Source organism: Pezoporus flaviventris, unplaced genomic scaffold (genome assembly GCF_033815535.1).
Source record: "Pezoporus flaviventris isolate CSIRO_AGI_PZ_B2104156 unplaced genomic scaffold, CSIRO_AGI_Pfla_v1 ptg000070l, whole genome shotgun sequence".
Taxonomy (NCBI): Eukaryota; Metazoa; Chordata; class Aves; order Psittaciformes; family Psittacidae; genus Pezoporus; species Pezoporus flaviventris.
Genome location: NW_026892618.1, coordinates 7,706,331 through 7,726,950, shown reverse-complemented (window position 1 = coordinate 7,726,950; position 20,620 = coordinate 7,706,331). Strand labels below are relative to the sequence as shown.

Here is a 20,620-nt window from a genome sequence, read left to right as displayed (position 1 = left end):
GGAGGTCCCAAGAGATGGTGCCTTCAGTGGCAGGTGAACCTGCAGGGTTGGTTTCAGAAGGGGCATCTGGTGTGGGTTTTGAGGAACTGTCCTGATTCAGTGGAGTTGCACTGGATCTAGAACTGAGAGAAACTCTTTCCTCATGGTGAAGGTTATGCTCTCATAGGCTGGAGGATGTTACATGTTTCAGGTTGTTTTTATCCTTCAGTGCTAGAATATGTAATGTAATGTCTGTTGGCTTCAGGAATGAGCACTCTCTGGGGTAATGTGGCCTCTCGATGTTGGTTTCTCGTATCTGTCCATTGCTGCATAATGATGGGTTTCCTCCAATAATTATAAACACAGAAGTCTGTTTAAAACTGACCAGGTATTTGGAAAACCCAAAGTTGAGCCTGATCAGAGTGAGAGTGAGGACCACCACCTCTGTAAACTGCATTCTCTTTAATGTATATCACGTTGGACACAGCAGTGAGACAGCGGCATGTTATCTCTAAAGCCATCATTTTTCTTATACTTTCTGGCATTTTTTGTGCGTTATAGTCCATAGTGTGCCATCAGACCTCAAGGTTGTGGGCAGGCAGTCTGCAGCTAGTCCCATCTTGGCATGGTGTGATGCTGCTGGCCACTGCAGTTGGGACTGACCAGCTGCGCTTTCCCTCCCTGTGCTTTCTTGAGCGTTCATGAGGGAAGATCCACATGTACCAGTAGGAGAATGGCAGGGAGAGGTATTGATATGATGTTTAGCCCTCTCTCTACTCAGTGGTAGGGGTTTAATTATTATGGAAGTACTAGAGGAACAAAGAGATCCAGAATGCTTTTCTCTTTCCCATCTGGCAACCACTTTCTTGCCTCACCCTAGGCTGGAGCAAAGCTGATGCTTTTTTATACCCTGGGGTTTCAAGTTTTGCAGCTGTGCCTGCATCTAGCTGTGAGTCCAGGGGAGAGGATGTGCTGTGCACATGACAGGGACATTTTTCTGGAAGGTTGAGGCATCAGTGCTGTGGCCCTGGCAAGTCTGATTCTCTGTGATATGAAGGGTCAATGGTGTTATCTGAAGGATTGTTGTACAAAAGGATTTCTTACATGGCATGGAAAGGAGGAAGCATTGCAGTGAAATGAGGGCAGACAGGCCAACTCCTTCCACTAGCATCCTGCTGCCTCTTTGCATAACGGTGGTGGAGAGGCAATGTTAGGGGATAGCTCTGCACCAGCTGATGTTTCTGCACCTGGCCAGAGGTGCACAATTACTTTGAGCATAACTGTTTTCTCATCTTCCATTTACTGCTTAGGTTTAGTTGAACACTTTGTCCTATCCTCAGCTAGCATGGATATAGAAAACTAAAGAGGAGCTGCCCTGTGGTCCCTAGTTACCTGTGCTTGTACAGTGTGGGTGTTCTTGTGCCACTATGTGTTCCTGTGTGTCCTCACATTATGTTACTTACATCTGAGCATCTAAACAGCACGGGACATGAAGTGCTCAGGTAATTGATGCTTTGAATTCACATGGGCTGCCCTTAGCTTTTATTTTAGAAGGCTTAGGATGCAAAATTGGGTACAGAATTGCTAATTCAGAAAGACTTGCTGAAGTGCTGTCCTTGAAATGTGATACTCAGTTCTGTAGGTAATTTGCTGCATTCCCTTCCTGGCATTTTACCTTCCAAATGTGAGAAGCAAAACCCCTTCTGCAGTTCCAGTGTGAATATTTGAGATGTCTAGAAGAAAAGAACCTTCTTTATTCCCTTTATGTCTTGGATGTGACCGCATCTGTTACAGCAACCTTAAACCCCAGCTGAAGGTTTATGGTTTAGTTGTTGTGTTAAAGCAATAGCTCTCTGTCTGTGCCTCATCTGGCTGCCTCAGGTCCCTTCCAGGCTTAAACAGGGTAAGTATGAAAGCAGGAAATTCCAAGTGCAAAGTAATCTGGATGAGTTCTGGTTAAGGGAGTTTGCTGCTGTGTGCAATTCCTAAATTAAATTGTTTGGGGCTACTTCAACAGTTATAAAAATATCAAATGAGTTAAAATCATTGAGGAGAAAAGATCAGGACAGCAAGTAAGTGATAAGAGGCAGAGCTCTTATCAAGTCATCAGTAAGAGAGCTGCTGGAGGCAAGTTTGATCACTGGTGTCACTGGAGGCAAGGCGATGTTTCCAGCACAGCAATGCCACACTGTACATCTGGAGATGGAACTGCTCATCCCTACACGAAAATCTGTTAGTGATTTGATTTCCTCTTCCTGCTAAATACCAGAATGCTGAGAGGGGAATGTCTGTCTCTTTTCTGAACAAGCCAGTGCTGAGAGTAGTACAGTTGAGTTTGCTCTGGTAGGGAAGTCTGTCTGTCACCTGCAGGTACTGGTGCCACCTGTCTCAGGTAGGCATGAGAAAAGGGCACCAAGACCTTACCAGAGAGATGTGATTAAGGCATCAACCATGCAGCAGAGAGGAAGCAAAGCTATTTCCTGCATCCCCTGAGGCTAGGATGAGATGTAAAGGGAAATTGAGATTAGGCTCAGGAGGAACTCTCTTTAGGTCTAGGGTAGAGATGGAATAGGCTGCAGAGGGCAGGGGTGGAATTGTTAGTGCACTCCTCAAACATCTCACAAGGATAGTTTGGTGTCCTGGGTTCAGCAGTAGCAGTCATTTTTCTCCTTCTTGGTAGCTGGTGTAGTGCAGTGTTTTGACTTTCAGCTCGGGAACAGAGCTGATAGCGATGCTTTGGTTTGGCCAAGGACTTTGTGAGCCTCATGCTCTGCCAGGGAGGAGGGGAAGCCGGGAGGAAGCAGAGACAGGACACCTGACCCAAACTGACCAAAGAGGTATTCCATACCACAGCACGTCATGCCCAGGATGTAACTGGGAGTTACCCAGAAGGGCTGGGAGGCTGCAGGGTTGGAGGAGGTATCGGTCGGTGCTTGGTCGGGCGGAGGGGGGCAAGTTATCGGTCGGCTGGTGCTGAGGTGTGGTATTCTGTTTCCTTGTTATTTCCTTTATCATTATTATCATTGGTGGTAGCAGTAGTGATTTGTGTTATACCTTAGTTACTAAACTGTTCTTATCTCAACCTGTGGGAGTTGCATTCTTTTCAATTCTCCTCTCCATCCCTCCTGGAGTAGGGGGAGGGAAAGAAGGGGGGGGGAGTGAGTGAACGAGTTACCTGACTGGGTTTAAACCACGACATTTGGGTATAAGGCAGGGATAGTTCAGGGGAGGGGAGGTGCATCAGATAGCTTTTTAAATGTGTGGCCCCAGCCTTGTCCCTGTAATGACGTGGGAAACAAAGGGAAATACACACATACCCTATGCTCACCTGACATGAAAAACATGCTTGTTTCCAGCTTGTGAAGTATTTCACCAAAGACAAACTGTTGATCATGCATTTGGCAAAGGCCTTTTGCAAAATCGATCTGAGCATCCCCTGCCAAGCTTCAATGGGTCGCTGCATTGCTAGGATTGGAGTTAGTGCTGTGGCACAACTGAGTTCTTAGCAGTGCCTTTAATAATCCGCAGTGGTGATCAAAGCAGGCTCTGTTACTGCTTTGATCCCTTACATGGAATTATTTTGGTAAAGAATCATAATCAAGTACGAGCTAATTTTGTCTGATGCTGCCAGCTCGCTGTGAAAGCAGATGAATCAATGGGATTGTTTCTTCTTTGCAAGTTAACCACCCTGTCCAAGTTGTGCTACTGGAATGAAAGGTCATTAAGGCAAAAAGTACTCGTACATTCTTGAATGCTACTGTTAAACTCACAGGAAACAGCAGTTTTTTCTCCTGCCATAAGGGTGGTACTAAGTGCACTGTGCTAAGATTGTTTTTTTTCCCTGCAGGATTATTTCCACCAGCTCATCTGCATCACAGAAAGGGAGAAGTTTATTGTGCCTATTCGAGCAATAGGTGCCCGAGCCATCCTGGACTTCCCTGACCAGGTGAACTTCTCAGAGTGTCCAGTCAAGTTCAACACTCAGAAAACTCTGCTGGTGCGCAACATCGGTAATCGTAAGGCTCACTACAGCATCAGCACTCAGAGGTAAAGGAGCTTATCTTTCTTGTGCAAAATACTGTTTTGTGATAATATAATTGGTAGACAGCAACAAAAGGGAATTGGTGCATCTGAGCTGCTGTACTGCAGCCATAGCTGGAGATGGGCAGAACACCTGGGGTTTGCTGTTGCTTATAGTGTTTTAAGCATGATGCGACCTTTGAGAAAACTCTGCAAGTTGCAGTGAAGTTTTATACTGCAGTGGTGTCTCTAAAGCAGCATCTTACACGACTGGTTCTGTTAGATTGAAAGAGCTGACCCAGGAAGATAGCTTGCCTGCTAATGGCAGATGACAGCTCTAGGAGCACAGTTTATGTAGCCCAAACACAGTGCTGAGAAATGAGCACACTATGAGCTGGTGAGAGAGCCATTGAAGAATTTAGTAGCAGCTGCGTCTGTATTAGCGAGTGCAAACAGACATCGTAGATCTAAGCAATGGGTATTGAGGCCCTGGCAGTAACAGTGTGTGGTCCAAGAACTTTGTTTTCCAGGGGGTTTGGTCTGGTTCCTGGGATCAAATATTATTAAGTAGAATGAACTCTTAAATGGAGAGAAGCAGGCACTGGCTTCAAAGCTGCATTACAGCCCCAAACCAGAATGCTATTGAGGGCTCAGGCGAAAGATGTAGCCAATATCTGGTGCATGGTTTGGGGGCCTTTTCTTCTAGGGCTTTCTCCCTCCAAGATTTCCTGGAGAGGGCTAGAATATGTTAGTAGCCAGCTTGTAACCTCCTGATCTTAAATAACCTTCTGAAATGGTTACATACCACTACCAGCCAAGTATACCTATTCTGTAGGAGGTCACAAGCACACGGCATTCGGGTGGTCCCCTCGTCAAATGCCTGATGTGAAGTCAGTGTCAAGTTGTGTATCCAAATAGCTCTTTCCCCACCTCTGTCTTCTTCAAAGCCTATTCTCTGATCATACAGCTGGCAATTGGACTCTGGAGCCTCACTGCAGAGAGCTGGATGCAGAGTATGGGGAACATGAGGTCATGTTGTACCATGGAATCTTCTGAGAGCTGAGTCTCTTCAGAAGATCCTGTATGTTCAGTTTTTCTTCTACTGACTGTGGTTCACTTGCTCCTTGCTTGCACAAGTGAGCTGAAGTGAACTAGATTACAAAAGGAATACAGTCCTCAAATTTCCAACTATAGTCCTGATGTCTCTCTTTGTGTTGCAGCCCTTTCTCTGTGGATCCCTCCATTGGAACTCTTGAGATTGGTGAAGTCATGCAAGTAACAGTGGTGTTTCACCCACTGAAGACTGGTGATTATTCCCAATCCCTGATAGTTCACTATGACACAGGTAAGAGCTGGGCGCTGCATGGTGCACCCTCTCTATGTCCTTCAAAACAGAGCCCTTCCTAAACAGAATAATGTTAAACTTGTTTTGCAAGACTTTACAGGCTACTTCTAAAACCTTTTCTTTCAAAACCTGTGCATGCTTCAGTTCTTAGAAGTGAGCAGATAAGGGGCAAAGGATGAGTTTATCCTTGTTCTCTGTGTCCTGTGTTGCTGTGTGCCAGCTCATCCTTGGGGATACCCTGGTGTCAGCACAGTGTTCTCCATGCAGCACCCGCCCATGGCGGTCATCTACCCTCTTTCCTGTTGTCCCAGCCATCCGAATTCCCTCTCCAGGTGCATCTTCCCTGCCCCCTTTACGTCAAAGAAAAATGAAGCTTAGTTGCTGTTTAAGGGGTTGTTAAAGTGGATCCTCTCAAACAGGAATGAGGTTGTTGGAATCCTGTTTTGCTCAGAGTTGCTGAGTGGAGGAAAGCAGAACCTCGATTCTCCATTAGTGCGCATGTGCACTGTCTTATTCCTAGACAGTGCTGTGTGTGAAGTGTGGCGTGTCTTGACAGGCTCTTTCCAATGCCCACTGTCTCTTATATGTCTCTGTCCCACATAGTGGTTCTCTGTTGTCTTGCCACAGAGCCTTTTTCTGTTTCCCACTATCCATCTATATCCCACACTTCACAACATCAGGACTAAAGCAGCTGGGTCTAGAGGCCACTTGGGATTTGGCAGGAAGTGCTCACTGTATCCAAATACAGGTATAGTATTTATACTAGGGAGTGTCATTCCAGGATCAGGCCACAGAAATACTGTCAGTATTAAATGTCGCTTCAAGATTAAATGGGGAAAACTCAAAAAAAAGGTGCGGCGTTAAAATGCTTCTGTAGCCTTGCTTCAGCAGAGGTATCTTGTGCTGCTGAACGCAGCATTTGCTCATCTGTGTGAATGCATTTGGTATGCATTTTCTCTTTCCTGAAAGAGAGGCTTGTGTTGTCCCTGTTCCTGAACTCCAGTCCTGGGAAGCAGGATGGCCTAACCTACGTGACACTGCGATGCTTTAGCCCCACAAAGAGCATTTGAATTGTCGTGAGTTCTAAAAATGTTCCTGTTCTTTCGAATGCTCTTTGTAGCCTTCTGAGTTTTCGCAGTTTTGTTTAATACTTTTCGGTTAATGAACTGTTCACAGAGAATGGTTTATGCTTACACAGAGAGAGGCTCATTGGTTTCTTCCTTGAAAGAACTGAATTCTTTACATTGCTACTTTTAAAAGCATAATGATTTACATTGAGTATTTGACCCTCAGTGCTTTACATGGCCTAACTCCTCCATTTCTCCACGTACATGTGTCTGGGCGTGAAAAATCCCAGTGCACACTGAAATAAAGGTAGCGTGGGATGTTATAGGCTACAGAACATCCCTATTCGTCTCTTTAACATCAGGTTGTGGCACTAGGAAGGGTTTCTGAAGCCTACCTGCCAAGTACACATGCAGGTTTGGAAAGGGTTTATCACTCGGTGCCACTGAAAGTCCTCAGCCCTTCCCTGATGACTTTCAGCTGCCCTGTGTGACTGTGGGAAAATGAGTTTGTGGAGTTTAGTCGCAGCCAAGTCAAGATTCATAAAGCTTACTTATTATTTAAGCTTTCAAGCAGTGTTCAGGTGAGATGCCCAAGCTAGGTGCCCTGTGTACTGCTGTTCATACATCAAGCCCAGTTTGGTGGAGTCACAACTGATAGTATAGCACAAGCTTGGTGTGGGAGGGTGAGCTTTGCTCAGGAGCATGTGGCTAAGGAGATACGTAACAGGTTCCCAGAGCTGTGCCAGGGGTGAAAAACAAATTTACCAATCCCACAGCACCCAGAAACAGTAACATCTATGTCAAATGTTCCATGCAAGTGAAGGAGGCCAACAGAGACAAGACTTACTTGGAGAGATGCTGGGAACTGTGGAAGGAGAATCACTTCTGTGTTCAAAGCTACCCAAATCGTGTTTTACTTTAGACTCCAGTCTCCAAGAAGTCCCTAATATGATATGATGGGTGGTTTTCAAGGTGTAGGACCCAATTCTGTGCTTGTATGTGGGTATCTGCGGTACCCACTGGGCCTCATGGCAAGATTCTACAATGTGTTTCTAGTCCAGGAGATCTATTGTTCAGTGCTGAAATTACTCTGTACAGTTTTTCCCCATTGGTTGCCTTATCCCATGGGATCTCTTTGTCAGCACAGGAAACTTTGGTAATTAATAAAGCACCCCTGAGCTTGTGCAGGGCTGACAGACATTATATACTGAGCTGCTTTTATTGCCATCAGTCATAAGAGTGATTATGGAGAGCATTTTCCTTTGGTGGCTCTGTGAGACTAATACAGAATCAGAAGCCTCGGGGCAGATCTCACCCTGTTTGGGGAAAGAGATCAGAGCCAGTACACGTAGGAGAATTTTAGGAGACAGCATATGCAAGAACCAGCTGTCAAGCAGGAGTGTCCGCTCCATTACTGTCCTGTCTGTCCTTGGTGTGGAGCCCCCCAAAGCAGCTTTCCCACAAGAGAGGTAACATAAGTCACAGGAGTACTTCTTGATGGTTTTAGTCCTGCTGGAAACCTCCAGCCTTGTGCTAAAAGCCTGCTAAAGAACCAGCTGCATATTTGGCATTTGGTTGTTTTCCCTCAACTTCCTACACAGCTTACAGGAGGGCTGACAGTTGCTGAGCAGGAGCTCTCATAAAGCAAATATCAGCTTGTTTTGCTGTGTATCACAGGCCAGACTCAGAGCATCCTTTGTGGCTTTGCACACCCAGGGCAAGGAAGAGAGAGCTCAGCCTCAGCTCCTTGATTATTTCTTCAAGGGCAGGTAGAAGATGTGAGTGGTATCTGCCTCTGGCTCCATAGTAGCCAATGAGTTTGAGTTTTTTCTGCACAGGGTTTATTACTTTACTTGTACAAATTGGATGGAGTAATGTCTCCCCTCCTGAGCCCTGGGGAGCAACACTTGTTCTCTGCCAAATTCAGGTTATTCCTGTACAGAAGAAGAGAGCAGCTAAGCATGTTTCTCCAGTGCAGCACAGCAGGAGCTGGAGATGTGTGAGCTTGCCCTGCCCTGGGTGAGGGGAAGGTTCTGCCTTGCACACCTGCCTCTGAGTTTTGCTTGCTGGCCCTGAAAGTACAGGATCCCCAGCAGCCTTTCCTCCCCATTGCTGTTTGCTATCTGTAGGACCAAACGTGATCAGCCTCATGTTGATGAGCACTAGGCTGCAGCATGGAGAAGCAGGCCCTGACCTGAGACATGTCCCACCAGGTTCCCAGAGAGCCTCCATGTCTAAATGATTTCTGTTGGCCATTTAAAAACTTGGCAGAGGATTTTCTGTCTGCTTATTGCAGGTGGTGAGTGCATGTTGTGCTTTTCTTCCTTGTGGGAATTCCCAGCAGCATGACTGGTTTCTGTCAGACTTTTATGTTCTTATATGTTTGCTTCAAGGTAGGCAAAAAACAAAAGGTGTAAATAGGAGCTTGTGCAATTATATGTTGACTTTGCAACTTAACAGTAGCAGCACTGCCACAGACCGAGGACTGGGAGCTGATAGTTATACACCTGATTGGTGATGGGCTTTTATAGTTCAAATCAATTAAATTGATGGGTGAATGTAGTCGTTCTCCAAAGTGTTTGTTTATGTCAACACAGCCAGTAGGTAGCAACTGTTTCCTGCCTTTGTTCCCCTTTTCTAGAACTGTTTGTAATAATGTTGACAATTTTTTAATACTGTTTTAGGTAAGGTTGTTCCAACTCCTTGCAAACAGAATATGGCCTTTGCCCCTCTCCAGGGCCTCGTGTTTCAAGATGAATAGTCTGTCATTGAGGGTACATGAGAGGGAATTGAGTTTGTGCTTCATTTACTTGAGGGTTTTTTTTGCCAGAGCTTTATAGCTCCACAACAGTGTAACAGTCCTCCTGACAAAAGGCCTGCTAAAGCAACCCATAGAGTTGGCTGCAGGAGCACAGCTCGGGGTGTGTGTCATAAGGTCATTTGGAAGTGAAACACCTCCTTTTCACTGTTTTATTTGTGCCCGGGTATGCACAAAAGCAGATTTCCCTGTGATGCCACACATTTTTAGCACATGACAGATTTCTGAAAGAATGTGGTTTTCATCTCTTTGCAGGTCACCCTGGGCCACAGCTTGCCTACTCTATTATGTTCTCATCAATATGTTCTTAAGTCTCATTAAGCCTGGATGTGTTTCAGGGCAGAACTGACCCTACATTAGCCCGCTTTCCTTGTGGATTAGTCAGCATCTGCTGAGAAGCAGAAGAGCAGCTTGAAGGCTGATTGATTTATTAAGTAGTTTATTGGGCCTGTCTTTGCCAGGCAATCAGAATGAATCTCACTGTAAATGTTGGCACTCTGGTGATAAATCTCTACAAACACGCCCAGAATAAGGTGCTTAAGGTGATGTCAGGACATCCTCATGCTGTACCACATGTAGCTGTCAGGATGTGATAAATGTATGATCTGTGGAACTGCGGCAGCTAAAAGCTGTAGCTCTTTCTTCTGTTAACTGTGGTTTGCTCTGTTCCTTATACTTCCATCAGCAAATGAGATGAGCAGAGACTTCCATGTACTTTGTTCCAGGTGAAGATATTCACACAAGCCTTTATGGAGCAGCTGTAGATGTCAACATCAGGCTGGACAGGAACTCCTTGACAGTTGAGAAGACTTACCTCACGCTGTCAAACCACAGATCCATGGTCATCCACAACCAGAGTGAAATCATAGCCCACTTCCAGTGGAAGCCTTTTGTAAACCAAGAAGAGGAGGATCAGCAGAAGCTGAGGTTTGTTTCAAAGATTCATTTTGGTAAGACACACTGCCCAGTCCCGAGAGAGGTGTTGGTGCTTTTGAATGGTTTAGGACAAGTAAACCCATTCACAGCACCAGGGTACGTGTCCCTGGGCTTCAAGGCAATGTAGCTTAACACTTGCCATTCCCGTTCCAGCCGTACTCCATCTAAGGATGATGTTTTGGGGAGGAAAGGTTGATTGCAACTACTGGATTTCCTCAGAGAGCAAATTCACATCTGGGAGCTGCAAACTACTGAGGTTCAGAGATCCTTGGGCTATGGAGGGTCCATGAGGCTGGGGAAGGTGTCAGCCCTCATTACCTGGGACTGCACTGAGCCTGAGTTCCTTAGTTTGCTTTTGAAGTGCTTCAGGATCCTCTGGTGGAAAGCAGGACAAGCAACAGAGCAGATACAGTTTCCTTATCCCTGTAGGTCCAAAAAAGAAGAAAAAAAGTGTGATGCTTGTACCCTGTAGCTGAAACCTACCTGCTTCTCCCCTTCCCACTGAAGCATTGCAGTGTGTGCTCCTCAGTCTTTTTCTTACCCCCCACTTTAGCCCTATGGTAGGAAAAGCCAGTTGAGGTTGTTGGTGAAATCTCTATCGGCTGGGCCAGTGGGTTTGAACCAGGAGGCTCTCTTGAGGGCTGCTAGCTTTCAGAAACCTGTTCTTAGCTTGTAAGTGTGGAGTAAAACTACCTGCTGTGCTAGCAAATGACTGGTAATAATCAGATCCATTTAGGAGCCTGTTGCTTGCAGTCAGCCACTTGCTGAGCTGCTGCTGTTCTTCCCCGAGTGTTTTGCTGCTCCTGCATGTATAGGACAGTCTCTGCAAGTATGTTGCTTACTCAGTTTTCCTGCTTGGTTTGTCTGTCCCTGTGGCTGCAGGCTGCAGAAGCAGGAAGATGACAGGATGGATTGTGCTCACAAGGAGGGTGGGGTGGACCCCACTCTCCAAGAGCGCCTTTCTCTTCTCATCCGCACCTTTGAGAACCAGGTGACAAAGGTTCAGGAAGACTCCATGCTTTCCTCCAATGATGTTTTCACCATTGAACCGGTGGTAAGCAATAGCTGAGCACAAACCTTCACTGGCTGAGAGAGCTTGTTGCAGAAAGCATTTCTGAGCAGCAAGCTCCTGACAGGCAGCAAAAGCCTGCCCAAAGCTGAGCTCTGCTACTACGGCTGTATATTAAGGGCACTTACTGAGTGTTCTTACAGTGTTCAGAAGTATCGATTATTATAGGAAAGGGCACAACCTTATGCATAGCATGTGGGGATTAACTAGGGATATTAGAGTGCTATCAGTTCACATAGTGACCCGAAGAGTAAAATGGCTTCTGAGGAAAGTAGACCAAATTCAGCACAAGTTTAATCATGGAAATACCAATCCCTTCATATAGCCTGGATTTATACCATGTCTGAATCACAGAATCCTGAAAAGGTTTGGGTTGGAAGGGACCTTAAAGCTTACCCATTTCCAACCCCCTGCTATGGACAGGGACACCTTTCACTAGACCAGGTTGCTCCAAGCCCCATCCAACTTGGCCTTGAACACTGCCAGGGATGGGGCAGCCACAGCTTCTCTGGGCAACCCCTGCCAGTGTCTCACTACCTTCATAGTGAAGAATATTTTTTCTAATATGTAATCTAAATATCTCCTCTGTCAGCTTAAAGCCATTCCCCCTTTGTCTTACCACTACTCATCCTCATAAAGAGTTCCTCTCTAGCTTGCTTGTAGGCCCCCTTTATGTACTGGAATCTCCTTTCCAGTGTCACCTGTGAGCCTGTACACAAGGCTGGCAGGTTTAAATGGACTTTTTGAGTTCTACTGCATATAGGCACAGGAAAGATTTTACTTTTCTGTTGATGCAAGCAAAACCCCATGTCCTTCAATCAACCAGTGCCCTCATTCTGAGTATTTGCATGGTCTGAAATGAAGGATGCCTTCTGTCTGAGCAGTGCAACATCCCTTCTCATATTGGAGTAAAACCCTACAATAATACCAAATACCTATTTCTTTTAAAGTAGGTGAAACTCATTTATTTTTTTCCAAGGAAGAGTAAGGCTGAGAGCCACCAATGTCAGCATAACTGCAGTTTCACCCCTCTGTTGATCCATATGACTGTGGGTTGCAGGCTGAGGTCCCCAGTTTGCTTCCTCATGCAAGTGTGTTGCCATGTGAGGCTTCATCTCAGCCAGTTGCTTGCTGGATAGAAATGTGAAATATGTTTGATCTGACAAAGGTGTTTGCCCTAGGTTTTGAGAAGAATCCAATTGACTTTATTCTTTCAGATTTCTTTTTCCTTACTGTTGGTTTGTTGGTGTTTGAAATGGTTTTCTTTACCTGTTATTCCCTCTGTTCTTTTGGCTTCCAGCAGGCTGTGCATTAGGGTATTATTTGCAGCTGCAGCCCAAAAACTCACCATGTTATAGCCCTTTCACTTTTTGTGGGGGCTGTGCTTTGAATTATAAGTGCTCAGTTGATGGGAAGTACTATAGTTATTTAATATTTATGCTGCAGGAGTGCTGGAGGCTCCAGTCATTTTGAGGCTTTTGGACTAAGTACTGACGATACCCAACAGCAAGCAGAATCAAAGCCACACTTTGCAGACAGAAGAATAACTCTGTTCTTTTCATCTTCTTCTAGAGTATTCTTACAGTTGTCAGAAGTGCATATATTTATGTCAACAGACATTTGCAATGCTAAGGGCTGAAGGAACGTAAGTGGTGACATTGTTTAAACCAGTTGCAAGAAGTGAGAGCCTTTAGAAACAAGGGATGCCTCCAGAATGTGAGACAAGGCTCCCCTGGGACTGAGTGCCAGTGCCAGGACTCTCTGGGAGAAGACCCTGAGGAAGCAGCAGACAGTTGAAGGCACTGGTAGCATGGCCCAGACTTAAATCCCTGAGTTAGAGCATGACAAGGGAAAGAGCTTGCTGGTTGAAAGAGGTGTGGAGCTGAAAGCAAATCTCATCTCTTCTTGTTTGAGCCTGTGCTCAGGGAAGCAGGAATGTGTGCACCTTGCAGAGAGAAACAGGCCCTCTGCTCCTTCCTCTGATCATCCATCAGCTGGAAGAGCCTGTGTGCTGCCTGCTCACTCCAGCTGCAGGGCAGAAGAAGCCCTCAGTGGCAAGGAGTCTATTCTCCCTTGGTCTTCAAGCAGGAGGGTTTGTTCTGCAAGGTGCTGAGCACCCTGACTCACCACACTACACTAAATACTTATACACATGGAAAGGTGAAAAGTACAAGAGGCAGCACCTTCATAACCAAGAATGGAAAAACCCATTTGATATGCTAAATCTCTTCTGATCTGAGTAAACATGTTTGTGTAGCCACAGTGATACAGAGATACAAGGGAGAGTTTGCAGAAGAGAGGTACCTTTTCCTTAGAGCATCTGGTACCTCTAAAGAATTGATTGATTTGCTAGAGTGTGAGCCAATTTGGTTGCTTCTGTCTAGCCCTAATTTAACACAATCCCTCTACCAGGTGGCAGTAAAGGTAAGGGACTTAGAAAGGTATTTTTGCAGCAGCTTCCAAGCTCTCTCACAGTTTTTGTCAATGAGTGTTGCTTGCTTCTTGCTCTTCACTGATGCTCTCAAGGCTTACAGGGCTGTGCTTGAAAACAAGAAATGTGACTTTTGAAGATAAATGGTTTGCTGTCTTCTTCTGTTTCAGGAAGGAGATGTCTGGCCAAATTCTTCAGCTGAAATCAAGGTGATCTTTAAACCCCAAGAAGCCAAAGTCTATCAAGAAAGAGTCTACTGTGACGTCTCAGGTACAGCTCCTTTCTCCTGTTCCTGTTACCCACAGTGAAGGCAAAAACACTCTTCCAGCCCACTCAGTTCTCATGTAATTGCTGGAGTGGTCAGCAGGGCAGTGCTGGCACACGCCCACTGTCCTCTCCTGTCCAAGGCCAGGTTCAGGATGCCTGGCGCTGGGTCACTGATCCCAGAACAGTCAAAACACTGAAGGGATAAGCTTTCATGCCATGGGTTTGCCAGCATTTCTTCTGCTGAGATATGTCTGTAAAGGCCAGAGAGCTACAAAGGAGAGCAGTTTTTAGTGAATGAGCACTAAGCCCCCGTAGACCATTTCCCTCCAAGATGAGCATTCCATGGATGTGCCGTCAGACTCCTGAGGTGGCTGGAGCTGAGTTAAAATGTGCTGCCTGAGCCTGGATCCCCTCCCGCTACCCACACGCTGCCAGACTGAGGGTGACTGAGCCCCGTTGACTGCAGGGTGTTTGCAGAAGAACCACTCCTGGCCAGCATGTGCTTCTCTCCCTGCATGGGAGTTGCTGTGCTCAGCAGGGTGAGCAGTCTGCTAGACGTACTGCTTTATGGTTGCCCTGTCTTACAGAGGTGCTGTCAAGTCCTCTTCTGGGAGCAGTTATCACTGACCTGCCTGAGTTTGTACCACCTCTGCTCTTACAGAGGTAATTGCTTTGCTGTGCTAGCACAGGGCGGGGGACATTTGTGGCAGGCTATGTGATTCAGGTTACCTTGTCCTTCCTCTCCATCTCTCCATGTTGCTGCTTAAGGTGTTCTTCAGGAGTGGGAGATGACTGTCAAATCCAGGGAACATTTTGGTTTTACTATCAAAGAGGAAAGGGTGCAAGGCCCGTGGTCCTCCACTGACCAGGCTCCTTTCCTGGAGGGTGCAAATGCAAAGCTGGTTTGAAGAGGTTTGAAATCTGCTCTTGCAAATATTTCAGCTTAAAATTTACTTTTTTAGTTATTCATGCAAATAAAACTGTAGGAACTGGAAGGAAGCCCATGGTAGGGGCTTCAAAAGCCTAATTTTTATTAATTTTTTTTTTAAGTTTTTCTGTATATGGAAATGTTTTGGGTTACATCTGATTTCTTCCAAAACCCATTTCTAAGCCACTCTTGCAGGGAGAAGCAAAATCCCAAATGATGATCACTCCTTTACCTTCTGATGTCCTGCATCATGTAAATAGTGGATCTACATTTATTAACAGGGTCAGATGGGAATCATGTTCAAAACCAGTCACATTCTGTGAACAAGAAGAGGAGAGTCAGAAAGCAGCAGGAGTTAAGGGATTTGGCCTGTGCTGTTGGGCCACTTGTACCCTATTTATTTAAAATTGAGGCAGCAATGCCAAACTGTACACCACACATGACATGCCAAGGTATTATTCCTGCTGAGATCCAAATTCTTACTCCACAGTGCTGGATGTGGCTTTAGGTTTGAGGACGAGGAGGTATGTAGTGACTACAGTTCTGGTCTGTGTGCTCCAGAGCATTTTAAGTGGGAACATCACAGCTATACCCAGGCCTTGGGCAAGGGCTGGGTGTTCCTGAAAGTCCCAGCTCCTAGCAGAGGGGGATGTAGACTCATTTTGTTGGTTTGGTTGTTTTTCCTCTCAGCTGTCCTGAATGCTGCATTTATTTTTGTCTGCTCCTCCTCTTTTGGGAAAAGCACTCTCTGTGGTTCACCTGGAAGGAGTAAGAGCCAGATTTCTTGGACTTCCTAGAGTTCCAGGATCAGTGTAGGGGTAGAAGAAAGGATGATTTTCCATGAACCTTCTGGAGAGGCTGAGGACTTACTGCACAATGGGGAAACACTGCCATTGATTTTTTGATCAGCATGATCATGGACAAAAGCTTGTCACTTAGAAATCTTTGCCATTTCCTAAACCTTTGGTGGTTTAGACCTAGAGTTTTTAATGAAAATTAAACCACACGTGATGCAAGATAGAGAAGTCTTTTGACAGTGAGCACCCAACACTGCCCATTTTATGGTGTCTGTGAAACAAATACACAGCCCTCTAATTAATGCCTGAGCTGTGCAACATAGAATCATCTCCACTTTCAGGTGGCCTTTGGCTGGATTCACTTAAAAATTGCTGCAATGCACAAAAGCTATGTAGCTTTTCTTTCCTGGCTTTGGACATTATCAAACAGTCGCATTCCAGGATTGCAAGATTGAAGTCAGCAGGACTTCCAGGAAAGTTGTTTTCAAGTTGTGATGTGTTCACCATGTCATCACATGTGGGCTGCTCTTTGCAATAAGAGACTTTACTTACTTATTTGGAACGTTCTGGAATAACTGTGCAGCAGATTAAAAAAAAAACAAAAAACAACCTTAATTCACTGATCTTCTGTTAATGGCAAGCATTGCACAAAAGGGGCTTGAAGGATGGAGGATGTCTTTGCAGAAAAGCTACAGTGAAGGTTATATACAAGTTAGAGACATTCTTCTCCTTGTGCTACTTGCTTTCCATGCAGAGTAGAATGGGATGGCAGGGAGACCCAAGCCAAAATCTGATTTTAGGACTGAGACTCAGGCTTCTGCAGTGGTTCAGAACAGACTTCAGAGTGAAAGGTCCTGCACTATGTCATCTTAGCAGACTTAGAGAAGAAAATTAGCATCTTGGAGTTTAGCTGTAAGCCTTGTGGTCTTGGTTGCCTTTCAACAAGGCATGTTCATGTTAGCAGTACATTTATGGCTTACCTGATCTCAGTAGTGAGGAGGGTGGTTTTCCAAAACTGCTGAGCATGCTTTGAGTAAGGTTTCTTTACAAAGATGAGGTCTTGGTGTCTTGATGGGATAGGTAAGTGCTTCTCCTCTCTGGAGATCATAAAGCCCTGTCTTATTTAGGCACTGCTGCAGGATGTGAGCCCTGGAGTACCGCGATAAGGAGCTGTCTGTTAAGCACAAGTGTTGGCTAAGATGTGCGTGTCGCTCTTAGCAGGGAGCTTCATCTTGCTTGGGCTCATGCTTTTTGACTCCTGTGCTGTTGTCTCTGATTGCATCAGTACAGACAGCAGATTCTTATCTTCAGTTCTGTTTCCTGAGCTTTGTGCCTTCACTGAATGGATGTCAAAGCTCATGGAAGTCATGGAAAGAGATTCAGAGATCTAGTTTTAAACTCGACATCACATTTTCAGGGTGCAAAAACAAACCAGCCCAAGGGGTCGGTTAGAAATGAGAAACCAGCCCCAAGGCATCTTTCACCATCTTGAGCTGACCTAGCACTGTGGCAACCTGAAAAAAATGTGTAATTGCTACACACTTCTGTTATATACCTCCCAAAGTATAGAGGTGGTGACCACACTGGGAACGCAAGCCAGATCAGTTTCATGATCAATGATTCTATTGTATTACAAGTCATTACAATGAAACAAGAACCTTAGCCCAAGGCCCCCAGCCAATAAACACTAACACAGCAAATACAGGCTGTAAGTAAGGTACAACATGCTGGAACTGTGAGATCAAGAGCAACAACTTTGAGAGCCAATAAGTCAGCATTGTGATAAGTGGCTGTTAATCCAAAACAATAAATGCTTATCACAAATACAATTAGACACACTCCAGTCAGATCTGTTGTTATCTCAACCCTTCCAGCCCCATGCTGGGCGCCAGAAAGAACTGTCGAGGTTTAAGTCCAGCCGTAACTCAGAACCACACAGCCTCTCTCCCACTCCCACCCTGCTTCCTCCTCCCCCAGCTCCCAGAGGGATGAGGAGGAGAATCAAAAGAATATAACTCCCACGGGTTGAGGTAAGAACAGTCCAGTAACTAAGGTATAACACAAATCACTTCTGCTACCACCAGTAATAATAATGATAAGGGAAATAACAAGGGAAGAGAATACAATCGCTCACCTCCCACCGACCGATACCCAGCCTGACCCGAGCAGTGATCTCCCCCTTCTGGGTAACTGCCCCCAGTTTATGCAGTGGGTATGACGTGCTGTGGTATGGAATACCTCTTTGGTTAGTTTGGGTCATGTGTCCTGTCTCTGCTTCCTCCTGGCTTCCCCTCCTCCCTGGCAGAGCATGAGACTCAGTCCTCAGTCAGACTAAACATTACTGAGCAACAACTAAAAACATTGGTGTTATCAGCACTGTTCCCAGGCTGAAAGTCAAAACCACAGCACTGCATCAGCTACTAAGAAGGAGAAAAATGACTGCTACTGCTGAACCCAGGACACAGAGGAAATTATACTGAAAGGGTTCTCTCTCCCCAGGCCGTGAGACAAGGCTGCCTCTGTGCATCAGCGGGGAAGGCATCGGACCCCAGCTCCGCTTCAACTTTGACCTGCTGGACATCGGACAGGTTTTTGTTGGCTCAGCCCTCAGCTATGAGGTGAGCAGTAGGGGTTTGCAGGGATCGGGGTGGATCCTGACGGTTCCTGGGTCAGCAGTGATCCTCATAGGCCTGCAGGATTTCTGGCAATTCTGGCAGTTGTGAGCAGGGAATATTTTACTTAATAGTCAAATTTGTGGGGTATCGTGGAGTCTAGATACTTTTGATGAGCTCTGAAAGTTGTGCAAGTTATTCATGAAACCCTAATCCCTGCTTTTCGGCAAGCTTCCTTTGAGATCAGCTGGGAGGCTTAATGCAAAAAACCAACCAACCAACCAACCAACCAACCAACCAACCAACCAACCGAACTTGATACATGAAAGCCACACTGGGTTAAAAAGTTAAGTATTTAGACTTTTTTTTCAGCCCTAGGTGCACCTTTCTACTCTGGCTGTTAAAAAGCTGCTGTAACAAATTTACTGTGTTTGAACTTGAATGCATTGCAAATAGTTTTCAGATAAATAAAAAGGACATAAAAAGGACATGGAACTTTTGGAACAAGTCCAGAGAAGGGCCACGAGGATGATCAGGGGACTGGAGCACCTCCCGTATGAAGATAGGCTGAGAAAGTTGGGGCTGCTCAGCCTGGAGAAGAGAAGGCTGAGTGGAGACCTCATAGCAGCCTTCCAGTATCTGAAGGGGGCCTACAGGGATGCTGGGGAGGGACTCTTCATTAGGGACTGTACTGACAGGACATAGGGTAATGGGTTAAAACTGAAACAGGGGAAGTTTAGGTTGGATATTAGGAGGAAATTCTTTCCTGTTAGGGTGGTGAGGCACTGGAATGGGTTGCCCAGTGAGGTTGTGAATGCTCCAACCCTGGCAGTGTTCAAGGACAGGTTGGATGCAGCCTTGGGTGATACGGTTTAGTGTGAGGGGTCCCTGCCCATGGCAGGGGGGTTGGAACTAGATGATCTTAAGGTCCTTTCCAAACCTAACTATTCTATGATTCTATGATGCTATGAAATCCATCCCACCGATTTCTGGGAGTCAGAGGAAAGCTGTCCAGCTCAGAGCTGTCCCTTGCAAAGAAGTTGGGAGTGCTTTCTCTTGCTGACCAGTCTTTTGCCATGCTTCAGACTTGGTGCATTGCTGGCTCTATAAAGAGCAAAGCATTTCTGGAAATAAAGTAAAGGAACCTTCTACATATTTGCCTTCTCCCATCCCCAACAACATCAAGTCTGCAAAAACAAATGGCATAGAGCAACTCAGAGAGGTAGAGGATAATGCAATGCATCATGCCACATTTTCAAAAGCTTGAATGTGGCAGGGAAGGACACATTATGGTGTTTTCTTACCAAAATACTGTGTTCTCTTTGCATTTTTAATGCTGATACTTTACTGATTCTCTACATCGATTTATTATTTCCATTACTTAAGACAATGTGAATAAGTAGATGATATTGTTATAGCTGTACTAAGCAGTGAGACTGCAATTTGTAATTAAGGTATAAAACACGTGAGAGGAGAGAGTAGTTTTCAAGTTACCATTGCAGAGTTTGAATATGTAAATATTCACAAAAATAAAAGAAAGGGGAGGGACACGGACCCCTCTCTGCTTCTGACTCAATTTTTCTGACAGGTTTTGCAAGGACAAAAATTAGGTGAAAAAAATAAAAGAAAATAGGTAGGGGCAAGGGAATGTCAGGATTTCACCCTGCAGCAATCAGAACAGCTTTGCTTTGAGTAGGTTTGTTAGTGAGGGGCAGTATGCTCGTGCTGGTACTCAACAGACAGATGTGGGTGTTTCTCCGCAAATAAATCTCAGCAAATGCTGTGTAATTGTGTTACTTGTTTGAGGCAGTTGATTTCTCAACTTGGCTGGGTTCCAAGTTTGCTTTTTCTTCTAAATAACAGTGAGTTTGTAAATAGGTGAAGCTGCTGTACACCTCACTCTTGTCCTCTCTTCACATGCCTGCTTAAGCAAGGACTAAGAAAATATCATATCAAAATAAAAAAAAATAAACCTAAATTATATACCGCAGCAGAATAGGGGAGTGCTTCTGAAGTTGGTTATAGTGTATCCTAAGGTGTCTTCTACATGCAGTAAACTTGCTTGCTGCAATGGATGCTGAACATGGCAGGATCGGACTCATCTGGAGCCGAAGCAGTTATGTGATGATTCACTAGTAATGATGCAGCTGTCCTTTATGGCTCTTAGAGATGGGTCTAAATCAACTTGGTGATGCTGAACAGGTCCTCTGCACTGCAAGTCAAAAGTGGACTACTCTGTGTCAGTGGAATAAACCCAGAGTGATTCTGTTTATGTGAACTTATCACTGCTTTACATGAAAAAACCCAAAGGCAGAACTTGTCATATTGTATTTTCTTTGGCTTCTGTCAAG

The 20,620-nt window shown here is 45.3% G+C and overlaps 1 protein-coding gene across 1 annotated transcript in view; it reads left to right on the top strand.

Annotated features, from left to right (window-relative positions):
- The window catches only part of LOC133279001 (hydrocephalus-inducing protein homolog), a 106,759-nt gene that overhangs the window by 7,589 nt on the left and 78,550 nt on the right, over positions 1 to 20,620 (top strand). The window contains exons 6-11 of the mRNA XM_061472342.1: positions 3,827 to 4,026; positions 5,220 to 5,344; positions 9,955 to 10,156; positions 11,048 to 11,219; positions 13,836 to 13,935; positions 18,157 to 18,275. Of these exons, the coding sequence (XP_061328326.1) occupies positions 3,827 to 4,026; positions 5,220 to 5,344; positions 9,955 to 10,156; positions 11,048 to 11,219; positions 13,836 to 13,935; positions 18,157 to 18,275 (918 nt within the window). The remainder of the gene's footprint in view (positions 1 to 3,826; positions 4,027 to 5,219; positions 5,345 to 9,954; positions 10,157 to 11,047; positions 11,220 to 13,835; positions 13,936 to 18,156; positions 18,276 to 20,620) is intronic.